Below are 15,672 nucleotides of genomic sequence, written 5' to 3'. Positions count from 1 at the left end.
TATATTTGGTCTATACTTTACCTTCGACTTTGATAACTTGATAAAATTAGTTTAAGAACGTATTCAAAAAAATTTATGAAAAATTTGTAAATCAACACGTCGGCTACAATCCTGCGAAACAAATGACATTTCGTTCATTAATGAAAAAACAAAAATGGCAAAGCGAGCAGCTGAATCCACAAAATAAATATACTGTAGGATGTTTATGGTAGATAAATAAAATCGCTTACTTATCTTATATCTCTATAGTTATAAAATCCAGCGTCTGTCTGTCTGTCCACTTTTCACGAGAGAACGACTTAACGGATTTAGTTCTGTTTTTTTTCTAGAATTTCGTTGATTTCGCGACGTCTCTCATTGTGCTAAGTATCAGAGTTCGCTTGCGGTACCGATTTATTTGCATGGAACTGAGAAAGACTCATCGGGCTGCAGGGGTCTTCCTCACTCACGCGTCTGCCTCAGGCGTAACCTAAACTCCGCCTAGTTAGCGAACGAGAGAACGACTTCACAGATTTCTTTCTAGAACTTGCTTGAACATTCCGGTTGATTTTGCGACTTCTCTTATCGCACTGAGTATCAGAGTTCGCGTGCAGCACCGATGTATTTGCGCTAATCCGAGAGAGAGGCTGTGGGCCGAGGGGATGGGGAAGCGTGACGTCAGGAGTGGCGAGCCGGGCGTCCGGGACCCTCCTCGCTGTCCTGTTTCACTTCTACGCGGGCGAAGTCGCAGGGGGATGGCTAGTATAATATAAGAGACCACCTATATACGTCAAAATATAATCGCGGAATTCATTCAAGGTTGTGTATAAATGATGGGAAAGGCAAAGCTGTTTTTAAGGTTTTTTGACAGATTCATTTTTGTTTTGTGGTGTAGTAATAAGTTTATACGTGCATAATATTTGATAATGAACAAAAACTGTCAATTAAATTAATATTACTATTAGACTGATTTAATTCTATTGCCACTACAAGACTGTTACAATAAGAATAATGCAAGATGAAAATACAGTAAACAAAAACAGACATTGAACGGCAAACAATACTACGGATTTTTCATGATTAAACTGTCCGTTGCTTTTACGGAGCACACCAGAAACGTTCCGAGGATGATAACATACGTAGAAGACCGCGAGATTGTTGTAGTCTGCTTTATATATAAGAGGTACAATTTTTTCAACAAAGATTCTACCCGAGTGCGTATTTAGTTTCGGTTCCTCTCTATGATGTGGTCACCAAGATCTAACATTTAAAGTTTCCGATTCAATTCCACTGACATTCCCTCAGCACTTGTTCCCCGTTTCTCTGAGCCTGCAGAAGGTTCCCCAGCTGTGGAAAACACCCAAGGTGGTCCCAGTATCAAAGTAATGGCATTCCAGCGACCCCCCGAGGACTTCAGACCAGTTGATCTTACTTCATACAGCCCATCATGACGGGCAGGTCCTCAAACAGCTGCGACGACCCCCCCGTTTCAGAACATCTGGATGCTCTGCAGTTTGCCTATCAGACACAGAATGGTGTGGAGGACGCGCTCGCCTCCATGCTGCACGGAGGAGGAGGAGGAGAAGAAGAAGAAGAACTACTGGGTTGTGTTTCTGCCGATGCTGACGCCTTTTGGAAAGGCGCGTGTGCTCAGACCCCGAGTGTCTGTGAGGTGGTGTCAGGGGTCTGGGGTGCTGCAGTGCCACCTACTGGTCACAATATCAACACTCCGGATGGATTTGGAAGTTGGTTGTCGCTCGTGGAGGACACTCACCAGGTAAAAGCTGTCTCTGCAGTTCATGTACCAGTTTATGCGGCCTTTCTTTGACGTTTTCTCCAGCAGCACTCGCTTCCTGACAACAACGACAACATAAAGATCAGGTGTGTAAGAAGGGGTGGTGGGCCATTGTAGATCCATAGAGACACATTTAAGGAGGGTCTCTAAATTGTAAAATCAACACCAAAGAGGGACAACGGGAAAAACATGAATTAACCCTGACGAGACACCTCTAAGACATTCATTTACATTTAAGAGGGTCTCAGTCGTCACTTCGGTGAATCGGCTGACTTACCGGATTTGTTTCTTTTCATGAAGACTCATGGGGAGCTGACGGAGGGCTCGAACCCGATCGTAGAATGACATGGCCACCAGTTCGATAATAAGCTGTTGCTCTTCTGCTCAAAAGAAGGAATTCAGTTGGGTTAGGAAATGTTGGACATACAACTTAGTTTTTATCTGACGCCCATCACTGAGCGCTGGCACAGGGCGATGTGACCCACTCACAGTTCAAATACAACAGGAGAGCGGACACTAAATACAAAACTGGCACAGAGAGAGAGACATGTTAAAACACACAAAGAACGAGCAACTGATCACACAGAGATGGGAACCAACAATGACTGTCCATTATGGCCATTAAGGACAATGGGAGAGGTGAAAAAGTCGGGAGTTCTGGAGACCCCAGCCAACTGACCACCTGCCCGCTCTGGTTATTGAGATATCCATGAGATAGATAGATAGATAGAGTGAAATGTGCCATATAATAGATAAATAGACAAGAAAGGCACTATATAATAGATAGATGGATATAGATGTGAAAGGCGCTATATAACAGACAGACAGATAAATAGATAGACATGAAAGGTGCTATATGATAGATAGATAGATAGATAGATAGAATGAAAGGTGCTATATAATAGATAGATAGATAGATAGAGTGAAAGGTGATATATAATAGATAGATAGATAGATAGATAGATAGATAGAGTGAAAGGTGATATATAATAGATAGATAGATAGATAGACAAGAAATATATATATAGATAGATAGATAGATAGACAAGAAATGCACTATATAATACATAGATAGATAGATATAGATAGATAGATAGAGTGAAAGGTGATATATAATAGATAGATAGATAGATAGATAGACAAGAAATGCACTATATAATACATAGATAGATATAGATGTGAAAGGTGCTATATAATAGATAGATAGATAGAGTTGATTGGAGGGGAGGAATGGCAAATTTCTCCTTTTCAAATTCATTCTTCTTCTTCCCCTTCAGTCCATACGTATTACAGGCCTCATAAGCCCCCAAAAATGTTTCAGTGTTTGCTTTGGGGTTTGTGGGAGTCCACTGCCGATGCCCACCGTGCTCCATGATAAGGCCCGCCCTCTCACCAAACCCCCACTGCTCACACTGTGCTGGCGGAGACTGCGGGTTTGAAAAGACCCCACAGCCGCCCCAAATCCCCAGCTGTGTCCCTTCATGAGTTCCAGTCTGAGGGGCTGCTGCCTCTGTGGTACGTGTCATGCCAGTGATGAGGATGTTCAGTAAGTTAGAGAAGAGCCGCACAGGTACAAAGTAAATCAAACATTTTATGTGAATGAAATAGAAAAGCTTTGTGAATGTCATAAGACGTGTATTGCCAGTCCCAGATCTCATTCTGAAATTTTGAAATTTGTTTGCTTTTACTGATTTAACTTTGAAGTAGTTGAGGACGCCCTGAGACCCGCTGCCCATTTGCTAGTGTGCCTCCTGGGGCCTGGCTCAGTGCTTAGGGCCTTCAAAGTGGGTACAGCAAACCCCATTGAGGTGCCATCCTAATCGTCTACACCTTTTGGACAAAAGCCACCGCTTATCTGTAGAGATGTGGCAGTTTGGCGTGTTTAGTATTTCAGATGCTGTAGGAAACCTGCAAACCTCCTGTCTACAGCAGACAGCAGAGCTTTGTTTCAGCTCCACCTGGTAAATAAAAATGTTAGAAGAAAATGTCACCCTGTGCCGTCTTGTCCTGAGTGTCTTCAGCGTTGAGCCTCAGCCAACCAAGTGCAGATGAACTCAAAGCGCCCCGGAAAAAGAGGGTGGAATTGCGCATTCGCAGTTGCCGTAAAATGCTGCTCCCTAGGAGACAAAAGAGAAAATGGTATTACATCTCAGCTATAGATAAGATAAATAGGTATGAAAGGCACTAAATAATAGATAGATATTTTATTTGGCTTTTTACAGAAAGCTCTTTAAATAAATACATACATAAATAGACTGATATCTCTCTCTCTCTCTCTATATATATATATATATATATATATATATATATATATATATATATATATATTATATCTATATATCTATGTATCTATCTATATTTATATTTATATATAGTGTGGCGACGGATGGAGTCCTTACCCGGCCAGGACGCCCTGAGTATGGGTATGGAAGGACCAGTGGAGAGAGTATTTCTAGGACAGTTTCTCTCCCAGACCAACAGAGGGCAACCCCCTTGGCCACCACCACCAGGGGGCGCATGGAGACATTCAGGTGTGGCGGAAGTGTGGCTAGAAGAAGCTCGTTGGGCACTTGGACTCCTTCAGGGTGCCCTATAAAAAGGGGCCATTCGCCAGAAGTGAACGGCCAGAGTCAGGAGGAAGAGGACAAAGCCTGAGGAGGAAGGTGAAGGTGGAAGGACTGGCGGCGAGAGGGACTGTGTTGTGTTGGTGATTTGTGCACAGTGCTGACCTTTAAATAAACTGTGTGATGTGTGGCAATTGGTGTCCTGGCTGATTGTGTTGGGGACAGGGTGGCTGTATGTGCCCTGGGCATCACAATACAGTATATGTGTATATATTGTGATGGATGGCTGGGGACCTTGCCCCACTGGGAGGCCTGGAAAATCAGAGGACCGGGAGAGGGGCAATTCCTTCCCCAGGTCACAAGAGGGCGGCCATCCTGGATGATGTGGAAGCCACGGAGCTGGAAGAATCAACCCTGTGGGGATCCGTGGCCACCGCCAGGGGGGAGCCTGAAGGACTGTGGAGCCTTGGACTGCAGCATTTCTGCCACACCAGGAAGCGGGTACACCCGGAGTGCTTCTGGGTGCCCATGCAGCACTTTCGCCACACCAGGAGGTGCTGCAGGAAGGCCATCCGGGGGGCAGTATAAAAGGGGCCGCCTCCCTCACTCCATTCAGGGAGCCGGAGTTGGGTGGGAGAGAACGGAGCTGGCAAGCGGAGGAGTAGAGGCGGGAGAAGACTTGGGACAAGAGAAAGGAAGGACTGAAAGGACTGAGCCATTATTGTGGGTTGGTGCATTGTGTGTATTGTGCTGATAAAGAATAAAAGTGTGTGTTTGGACATCTGGCTGTCTCAGTGTTCTGCTTTTTACTATATATATATATATATATATATATATATATATATATATATATATATATATATATATATATATATATATATATATATATATATATAGTGAACTTGGACCCGACACAGACAGACGGACATCGCTATTCCACCACACACTGTTTATTTACAATAAATATTTACAAAAAAGTCACGTGCACAAACCCCAGTGCCTCTTGCACCGATCCCCCAATTGTCCAGGCCACACCGTCCTCTCTCCAGCTCTGTCCATTTCCACCCGACATCCACTAATGACTGGAGGGAGGCGGCCCCTTTTATAGGAACCCGGATGGGCTCCAATCTCCTGCGGACACACCCCCGTGTGGCGGAAGTGCCGGCTGCGCACCTGGAAACCGTCCGGGTGTCCCCTGTCGTCTTCCCCCCAGCACTTCCTGGTGTGGCGGAAGTGCCGGGCTCCCGGGATAATAAGGCACTGGGGTGCCACCTGGCAGTGGCCACGGGCCCCTACAGGGCAGGGCTTCCAAGCCCTTTACCCGAGGCCCCCAACATAACCAGGACGGACGCCCCCTCGCGGTCTGGAGGAGGCACAAGCCCTCCTCTCGTCCTCCTGGGCATCCCGGCCGGGCTCCAGCCCCAGCCGGGGACCACAATATATATATATATATATACAGTATATATAAACACACCAGAATGACTAAAAGCCAAGTAGATTTAAATAGAATTAAATACATATATAAATATATACTGTATAAATATATATTGTCACACACGTGCACATGGGAGGCAGCCAAAGGGCTCATGTGAGGGTAATTCCGGATCAGACCGGGATGTGGCACCGATTCTTTTTCTCACTTTCCTGCAGACCATTCACGGGAGATTCCACCTGACCCCGATGACATCACGTCCGGGTCTGAGCCTATGGAGGAAGACCTTGCCGGCTCCGGCCCCTTTGATGTCACGTCCGAGCTCGAGCCTACGGCTGAAGACCCTTACGATCCCGGCCTCTTTGACGCCACTTCCTGTCTTCCCCTTTAAAAGCCTCCACCTTTTCCCTATTCCCTCGTCCTGTTTTGGACTCCATTTTGTGCACATCAGTGCTGTCATTTATTTTGCAATTTGCAGCCAGGAAACCAATTATACGGGTTGGCTGCCCTAAACCTTGCTATGGCTGTGTGTGGAGTTTGTGACACACTATATATATATACACACACACACCCGAATAACTAAAAAGCTTGCACATTCAAAAGAAAGAAAAGTTCAGACTCGTCAGTCCGAGTCCCCGTGACGCACTCTACAGGCGTATTGCTGTCGGTATGAAGGACCCCCAGTCGCGTTTCTCAACACACTTTCTGCTGAATGATTCCTTGTCTGAGAGTCCTCAGTGTCAGCATGTCACAGAGAGAGGATGTGCAGCGTTGTTCATAATGGCACTCAGTTTTCTCTTCGTTCTCTCCTCCTCTATGAGTGCCAGCTTGTTGACCTGAAGTGATGTCAGCAGCCCACCTCGCCACACACTGACCATCACAGAGTTGTAGAAGACGTGAAGGAGGTCACCTCCCACATTAAAGGATCTCCTCCGGTCCAAACTGTGACCCCCAAGTTCTGGTAGCAGTGCACCACCTCCACAGAGCGGTGACGGGACACAGAGGCTCTTTGGTGTGGCAGTTTCTTGTTTTTGCTGATGTTGAGTTGCAGACGATTCTCAAAGTTCTCCCCCTGACTCCCCTCCTTTGTCTCATCCCCCCTTTCCAGTAGCACCCCCCATAAGTGCAGAATCATTTGGGATTTTCTGCAAGTGACGTGACCTGCTGATCTTATATATATGGGGTCACCAGGGTGGTGCCCCCGGCTCTTTCACGTTGTCATGTCTCCCTCTACAATGGAAGACTTGAAGCAAAAGGGCCAGGATGGAGAAGGCTGGTCAAACACGTCGACCTCACACAGATGACAAGCAACAGACAGACACTGCAAGAGGGCAGCAAGAACAGCTGATCACCAACAATTTGTGCAAAATGGCAAACAAAGATATAAAAATGTACTACAGGGTGGAGGCCATTAACGTTATCTGGACGGCTCGATAGATGGACTAGTAAGAGCTGACGTGAACAGGGACACTTATGCTGATAAAATGCCCTTAATGTGCAAAAAAAAAAAACAACAACCCGTCGACTTTGGTATGCAGGAAGTTGAGGGCGTTTTTTTAATGGTACCTGATACTCTTGAACTGTGCGGAGTGAGTCAGCGACATTAAGGTGCTACCGTGTGTTATCATTGAAAAATGGATGACTTCATGTCATGAGCAGAAATGTGACGAGGAACACAACAAATGAAGAAGAAGGTGTAAGCGTAGCTGAATCCAAACTAAAGCAGAGGCCCACTGAGTGCCAGCCTGTGCCAGCAGTGCAGCGCATACAGTCCTGCAGATAAAAAGGGTCAGACGCTTCAGTTCATGTTTACATCAAACACCAGACTGTGATGTCAGCTTATGGTTTACAAAGCCTTCCTATATCTCAGAATGCCTGTCACCTTACACTCCTTAGATCTTCAAATGAGGGTCTGCTAAGAATTCCGAGAAGTGGTGAGGTGGGTGGCCTTCTACTAAAATCTGGAATAGCTGACCGACAGAAACTCGCCAGGCTGATACGGTAGAGCACTTTAAAAAAACTGCTAACAACCCGTTATTGTAACGTGGCTTTCTCATCGCTTCATTTTAGTGTAACCCTGACATTCTGTACAGTGGTATGAAAAACTATTTGCCCCCTTCCTGATTTCTTATTCTTTTGCATGTTTGTCACACAAAATGTTTCTGATCATCAAACACATTTAACCATTAGTCAAATATAACACAAGTAAACACAAAATGCAGTTTTTAAATGATGGTTTTATTATTTAGGAGAAAAAAATCCAAACCTACATGGCCCTGTGTGAAAAAGTAATTGCCCCTGAACCTAATAACTGGTTGGGCCACCCTTAGCAGCAATAACTGCAATCAAGCGTTTGCGATAACTTGCAATGAGTCTTTTACAGCGCTCTGGAGGAATTTTGGCCCACTCATCTTTGCAGAATTGTTGTAATTCAGCTTTATTTGAGGGTTTTCTAGCATGAAGCGCCTTTTTAAGGTCATGCCATAGCATCTCAATTGGATTCAGGTCAGGACTTTGACTAGGCCACTCCAAAGTCTTCATTTTGTTTTTCTTCAGCCATTCAGAGGTGGATTTGCTGGTGTGTTTTGGGTCATTGTCCTGTTGCAGCACCCAAGATCGCTTCAGCTTGAGTTGACGAACAGATGGCCGGACATTCTCCTTCAGGATTTTTTGGTAGACAGTAGAATTCATGGTTCCATCTATCACAGCAAGCCTTCCAGGTCCTGAAGCAGCAAAACAACCCCAGACCATCACACTACCACCACCATATTTTACTGTTGGTATGATGTTCTTTTTCTGAAATGCTGTGTTCCTTTTACGCCAGATGTAACGGGACATTTGCCTTCCAAAAGTTCAACTTTTGTCTCATCAGTCCACAAGGTATTTTCCCAAAAGTCTTGGCAATCATTGAGATGTTTCTTAGCAAAATTGAGACGAGCCCTAATGTTCTTTTGCTTAACAGTGGTTTGCGTCTTGGAAATCTGCCATGCAGGCCGTTTTTGCCCAGTCTCTTTCTTATGGTGGAGTCGTGAACACTGACCTTAATTGAGGCAAGTGAGGCCTGCAGTTCTTTAGACGTTGTCCTGGGGTCTTTGTGACCTCTCGGATGAGTCGCCTCTGCGCTTGGGGTAATTTTGGTCGGCCGGCCACTCCTGGGAAGGTTCACCACTGTTCCATGTTTTTGCCATTTGTGGATAATGGCTCTCACTGTGGTTCGCTGGAGTCCCAAAGCTTTAGAAATGGCTTTATAACCTTTACCAGACTGATAGATCTCAATTACTTCTGTTCTCATTTGTTCCTGAATTTCTTTGGATCTTGGCATGATGTCTAGCTTTTGAGGTGCTTTTGGTCTACTTCTCTGTGTCAGGCAGCTCCTATTGAAGTGATTTCTTGATTGAAACAGGTGTGGCAGTAATCAGGAAATTGAACTCAGGTGTGATACAAGGGGGCAATTACTTTTTCACACAGGGCCATGTAGGTTTGGATTTTTTTTCTCCCTAAATAATAAAACCATCATTTAAAAACTGCATTTTGTGTTTACTTGTGTTATATTTGACTAATGGTTAAATGTGTTTGATGATCAGAAACATTTTGTGTGACAAACATGCAAAAGAATAAGAAATCAGGAAGGGGGCAAATAGTTTTTCACACCACTGTATATGCACTGAAGGAACAAATGAGAACAAGAATCCTGAAGGAGAATGTCCGCCATCTGTTCCCGCTACATCTGTCAACTCAAGCTGAAGCGATCTTGGGTGCTGCAACAGGACAATGACCTAAAACACACCAGCAAATCCACCTCTGAATGGCTGAAGAAAAACAAAATGAAGACTTTGGAGTGGCCTAGTCAAAGTCCTGACCTGAATCCAATTGAGATGCTATGGCATGACCTTAAAAAGGCGCTTCATGCTAGAAAACCCTCAAATAAAGCTGAATTACAACAATTCTGCAAAGATGAGTTGGCCAAAATTCCTCCAGAGCGCCGTAAAAGACTCATTGCAAGTTATCGCAAACGCTTGATTGCAGTTATTGCTGCTAAGGGTGGCCCAACCAGTTATTAGGTTCAGGGGGCAATTACTTTTTCACACAGGGCCATGTAGGTTTGGATTTTTTTTTTCTCCCTAAATAATAAAAACCATCATTTAAAAACTGCATTTTGTGTTTACTTGTGTTATATTTGACTAATGGTTAAATGTGTTTGATGATCAGAAACATTTTGTGTGACAAACATGCAAAAGAATAAGAAATCAGGAAGGGGGCAAATAGTTTTTCACACCACTGTATATGCACTGAATTAGCGTTTTTATCGTATCTCCAACTTTCCCTGCTGTTCTTTTTCCATTTGTCTGTGGTGCCAATCTGCGCCCCCATCACCTGATCAGGGCACCGTGCAGTCCTTGCATTTATGGATTGAAGGCCAGAGGTCCACATGACCACCATCATCAGATTCTCATTTGTGTGTGTGTGTGTCCTCATTTGCTCGGCTCATCCTCGGTTGTATCATCGACGGGTTTAAGCTGCCAGGGATGATCGTTGAGCCAACCCGGACCGTCACAGGTTCACATGCTCTTTTTCTTGCCGTTGTATCCTACAGTCCCTCAGGGATGTGAGACGGGGAAAAAAATAAATCACTGAAAGAACTGGGAATCTGTGAGGCCGCAGTGTTAACGGCGATTCTGTTTGTTATCAACGTACACACACTCTGATAAAACTGCCACCTCACCTAATCTCAAGTCTGCCACGTCACTTTCTATATACACGCAAGTGAGTTATCAGGGGAAGCCCTTCTTCTTACTAAACACGCCGTGTGTGTGTGTGTGTGTGTGTGTGTGTGTGTGTGTGTGTCCGGCGGCCCGAGACTTGGGAAAACACGCGGCTTCGTATTTAACATTCTGTGTGCGTCTGAAAGAACAAAGTGCAACAGAAGACTCGGAATAAAATAAAAAATGACATGGAAATGCGACGAGGGGAAAACCCAATGGCACTCAAAGTCACCTTGGACTTGGCTGGCGGTTTGGGATTTCTTACCTGAAGGAGGAAACGTTCTTTAAAACTCTGATGATTTACTGGGGGGGCTCAAAGGTGAAGGATGAACCACTTGCTTCTTTTATGTAACCTTCTCTCGTATCAAAGGTTCATTTCTGAACTACTAAACAGTAGACAGCAGGACTTCAGGGTCCTTCAAAACTCCACTTGATGATGGGACCACCGGGCGGGCTCTGGTGGGCTGCATGGCCCCTTCTTGCCCAGATTGTTCTCATTATGTTCCCTCCATAGTGTGATTTGCTCTGTCTTCATATTTTAAAGAGGTTATTGTACATCAGTTAGTGATTTGGATTCCTTTCGCTTCTCTTAAACTGATTACCAAGACCCCTGAAGGGACAGATTACAGATTTTTTTTTTGACCACGCCATATGTTTGTTTGTTCTTTGCTCATTGTGTGTTTTCAGTTCCTTCGGTCTCCACGAGACACGACATCGTCCTGCCACTGCCGCAATTCTGAAGGAGACAAAAAAAAAATGCAACGTCCTCCTCACCTCACCGCCCGATAAGTGCAGTGGTGACCTTGGCAAACATTAACTCTGGCTGGAAATTCTTGCTCTTAAGGAACTAAAAGTATTTCAGATTTGTTTCCTGCTGAGATAACTTAAGTCCTGAAGGGGAGGCTTGGGAACTTTCTGGAAAAAGAAAACATTTTCATTTCCCTTCTCCAACATTGGAGATGCAATCATCGATCTGTTCCACAAGGCTGGACCAAGCGGGCCACCCTGTGAGGATGACGTTTGTTGGATTTCTCCGGTGCCTTCAATACCATCCACCCATCCCTGTTAAGATACGCAGATGGATGGTTGTCCTGGATGATGGACTACCTGACCAGCAGGCCACAGTCTGTGAGGACCATCAGAGCACCACAAGGAACAGGCCAGTCTCCTCCACTCTTCACCATGTTACACCTCCAAACCAAGACATGTCACTTTCAGAAATTCTCAGATAATTCTGCACTTATGGGGGTATTGATAAGGGGGATGAGACATTGGAGAGGAATCCGGTGGAGGACTTTGCTTCTTGGTCCTGTCTAAAACTTAACATCTGCAAAACCAAGGAACTGGTAATTGACTTTTGTCACACCAAAGAGCCCCTCTGTCTGGTCACTAGTCAGAGAGCGTAAAAGGTGGTGCACTGCTACAAGTACCTAAGGGTCCACGTCAATGACAGGTTGGACCGCTCTCATAACACAGAAGAACTGGAGAAGAAAGTTCAGAGCAGATTCTTTAGTCTTAGCAGACTTAAGTCCCTTAATGTGAACAGTGACATCATTCACATCTTCAACAACTCTGATGGCCACTGTGGTGTGCTGAGCTGGTAACATTAAGAGAGGACCACCAGATCAGTTATGGGACACACTATGGACCCCCTGAAGGTTGCAGCAAACAAGATCGAGTGCCCTTATGAACAATGCAATCATTGATCTGCTCCACAAGGCTGCACCAAGTTGGCCGGCCCATGAGGATGATGCTTGCTGGATTTCTCCAGTGCCTTCAATACCATCCACCCATCCCTATTAAGGGGTCTTCTCACAGATACGCAGATGGATGAGCCTGTGGTGTCCTGGATGATGGACTATCTGACCAGCAGGCCTGTGTGGCCAATGAACTGTGTGAAGACCACCAGAGCACCACAAGGAACAGGCCGGTCTACTCTACTCTACACTCTGCACACTGCAGACTAGAAACATAACAGGAGGACAGGTCACTTGCAGACTTTCTGCACTTATGGGGGGTACTGAGACACAGGAGGGGAGTCAGGTGGTCAACTTTGACAATTGTCTGCAACCAAACATCAGCAAAACCAAAAAACACCTTAAGGACTTTCACTGCACCAAAGAGTCTCTGAGACTGCTCACTGTTCAGGGAGTGGATGAGGAGGTGGTGAACTGCTGCAAGAACCTGGGGGTCCACATCAAGGACAGGTTTGACTGGTCTTGGAACTCTTTAATTATATAGTGCCTTTCACATCTATCTATCTATCTATCTATTATATAGCGCCTTTCACATCTATCTATCTATTATATAGCACCTTTCTATCTCTATCTATCTATCTATCTATTATATAGCACCTTTCACTCTATCTATCTATCTATCTATCTCTATTTAATTATATAGTGCCTTTCACATCTATCTATCTATCTATCTATCTATTAATTATATAGTGCCTTTCACATCTATCTATCTATCTAATTATATAGTGCCTTTCATTTGATTTAGGACTCCCTTCATTTGTCCGACGGCCTTACTTTTCGTCCTCAGTCTCGGCCTCTCTTGCTCTTGGAAGGCGCCGGCTCCCGCTCCGCCGGGGTCACTAGCAGAGTCCCACTCGTATCCTGCGTTGCCTAAATGCAATACAAAGAAAGTGTAACGAAGAGCCAGGAGGATTTCAGGGAGTTCAAAATATGAAAGAATGTCAAGATGGAAAAAGTACAACATAATGAATATAAGCTTTATAATAATAAATTCCTATGAAACAACCAAAATTCCAAAAAAAAAAGTCAAGGCCGCATAGAAAATTCTAATTAAAAACAACACGAAATGATTTGTAATTTACTTTGACTTGTTTTCAAACATACACTGAATAAGGATGAGGTGTTTCATCCGCATATGTTGCAGATGCCCGCCTCACAAGTTGCCTTCTGGGTAGTTTAGTTAAACCATCACAAACATGTGCGAGTCTGAATGGAGCCTCCAAAAAAGGCCTAGGATGGGAGTTTGCCAACTGATGTGCCAGTGAATAATCCAGCACTTTGACAGTAATGTTCTCCAAAGACAAATAGTAGGATTTTGGGCATTTCACTCTTTAAAGCACACAATATGACTGAAGAATTCGTGAAATCTGAGTAAATCTCTGTGCATAAAGGACAAGGCCGAAAACCACTTGCGAACGCACGAGATCTCAAATGACTCCGATGTCTTTAAAACCGTTTTGCATCTGTCATGGAGGTCACGACGTGGCCTCAGGAATACTTCAGTAAATCTTTTTTGGTCACCACTGCGTCCACAGACATGGCTTTACCAAGCCAAGCCAATGGCAGACATCAACGCCGTCCAGAAGCGCCCTTCTCTGTGCTGAGCCTCATCTGAGATGGAAAGTATAGCACAGTGGCGTCATGTTTTCTGGTCCAACAAGTCAACTTTTTAAATAATGTTTGGGGAAAAAAAATAAAAATACAGCCGTCATACTCTCCAGGCTAAAGTAATTAAGGACCACCCCGCTGTTACCAGTGTCACATCCAAAAGTGGTGGGCGTGTCAGTGCCCATGACATCTGTGAGGGCACCGTTAACACAGACAGAGGGGTACACATTTTGGAGCTACGCAGTACATGCTGCCATCTAGATGCCATCTTTTTCTCCAGCAGGATGACTCCAAACTATATTCTGGCCTGATGATAAGGGCGTGGCTACGTAACCAGAGAGCACGGGTGCGAGATCGGCCCGCCTGATGGGCACGATATGGCAACGTAGGCCCCGTACAACTGCACAGCAGAAGAGCTGCAAATGGATGACTTTGGGGGATTTAATAATTCTTTATATACAGGGTGAGTCAAAATGACAATAACACTAATGGCACTGCTACGTTTAGACTTCTATATAATTTTTGTGGACAATTTATGTGCCACATATGGTCCATGTGTTGAAAAGGTTGAGACATTCCTGTAAATCATCTGGCACATTCAATCACCGCCAATGTGCAGCATCCACCTGAATGACACAACGGCAGCCATTTCTGCGCGGGTACGCTCACCACGCATTAGCTATTAGATGGTGACGGGATAAGAGAGAGATAGCCAGGTAAAGACAGAGGATGCATAGGGGGCCAGAATGACCAGGCCGTGACGGGTAATGGAGTCAGGACATCGGGATACACCCTGCTCTTTATGAAGGACCTTTAATGACCAGGACCTCAGCTTTAGGATGGCACAATTTTTACAGCAGTCACAAGTGTCCCTGTTACTGCACTGGTGCATTTGGATCCACACTCAGACCAAAGGGTAAGTGTCCCCTGCTGGCCTTGCCAACACCTTCTTCCAGCACCAACCCAAGCTTTTCCTAGATGGTCTGCCCTCCCATCCAAGTACGGGCCAGGCCCAAGAAGACTTATGTTCAGGTAGGTGCTGATGTGCCACAGTAGGAAACGCTCTGCTGTGCCAACTGTTTTTGGAGCATGTGGAAGTCCTAAGGTTGGACATTAGTGTGAATTACATTCTGGGTGTAAACCATCAAATGATGGGTTGTCATGGTCTTCCATTTCCACAACACTCCTTTTCGTTTTTTTATTTGCAATTATGCCAACTTTTCTGGAATTGGGGTTGTGAGCCATACATGTGGTAGAGTAACTGGCAGAGCTGCTAACCTGGAGCTGCTGCTAAAACATCCCACCCTACTTTAGAAAACACCAATCTGTTTATTCAGTTTGTCACACGCTCTTCTCTCTGGTTACAGAATCAGTGAGGAGGCGGCAATGAAGTGCGTTTAGTCAGAGGATGCCGAGCAGGAGTTCAACATCTGACCTCCACTGGAAATGGACAAAATGCTTTTGCTGCAGTGGACTCACTTAATCCCCCCGGCTGCTGGTCCCAGCTCTGGCCCCCTGCCAGGGACGCCATTGGTATGTGCTCCGCAGAGTCCCAGTCCTGGCGCCCAGAAGCCTGAAGCCCTTCGTCATAAGTCCTCTCTGTGCTTCCATAGGGGTTCTGCTGTGGTGGCCTTTGAGCCGAACTGAAAGAGAAGGTTGCAGTGATGAATCAGATACAAAGCGATGGCGGCAAAGCTCCTGTCATTAGGCAGATGGAGTGGATGAGCTCTAGAGATGGGTGGGGACGCGTTGGGACGGATGGGTAGGACGTGAG

At 45.2% G+C, this 15,672-nt stretch overlaps 1 protein-coding gene across 5 annotated transcripts in view; it reads right to left on the bottom strand.

The window, feature by feature from the left end:
* The window catches only part of tmc5 (transmembrane channel like 5), a 117,495-nt gene that overhangs the window by 69,070 nt on the left and 32,753 nt on the right, over window positions 1–15,672 (bottom strand). For all 5 annotated transcript variants that reach the window (XM_039775783.1, XM_039775784.1, XM_039775787.1 and 2 more), the window contains exons 3-7: window positions 15,378–15,541; window positions 13,065–13,160; window positions 3,766–3,891; window positions 2,052–2,154; window positions 1,754–1,832 (exon numbers count right to left, since the gene is read on the bottom strand). In XM_039775783.1, coding sequence (XP_039631717.1) covers window positions 1,754–1,832; window positions 2,052–2,154; window positions 3,766–3,891; window positions 13,065–13,160; window positions 15,378–15,541 — 568 coding nt within the window. The remainder of the gene's footprint in view (window positions 1–1,753; window positions 1,833–2,051; window positions 2,155–3,765; window positions 3,892–13,064; window positions 13,161–15,377; window positions 15,542–15,672) is intronic.

This window comes from Polypterus senegalus, chromosome 13, assembly GCF_016835505.1.
Source record: "Polypterus senegalus isolate Bchr_013 chromosome 13, ASM1683550v1, whole genome shotgun sequence".
Taxonomy (NCBI): Eukaryota; Metazoa; Chordata; class Cladistia; order Polypteriformes; family Polypteridae; genus Polypterus; species Polypterus senegalus.
Note: the sequence above shows the minus strand (reverse complement) of the source record. Positions and strands in the feature narration are given on the sequence as shown.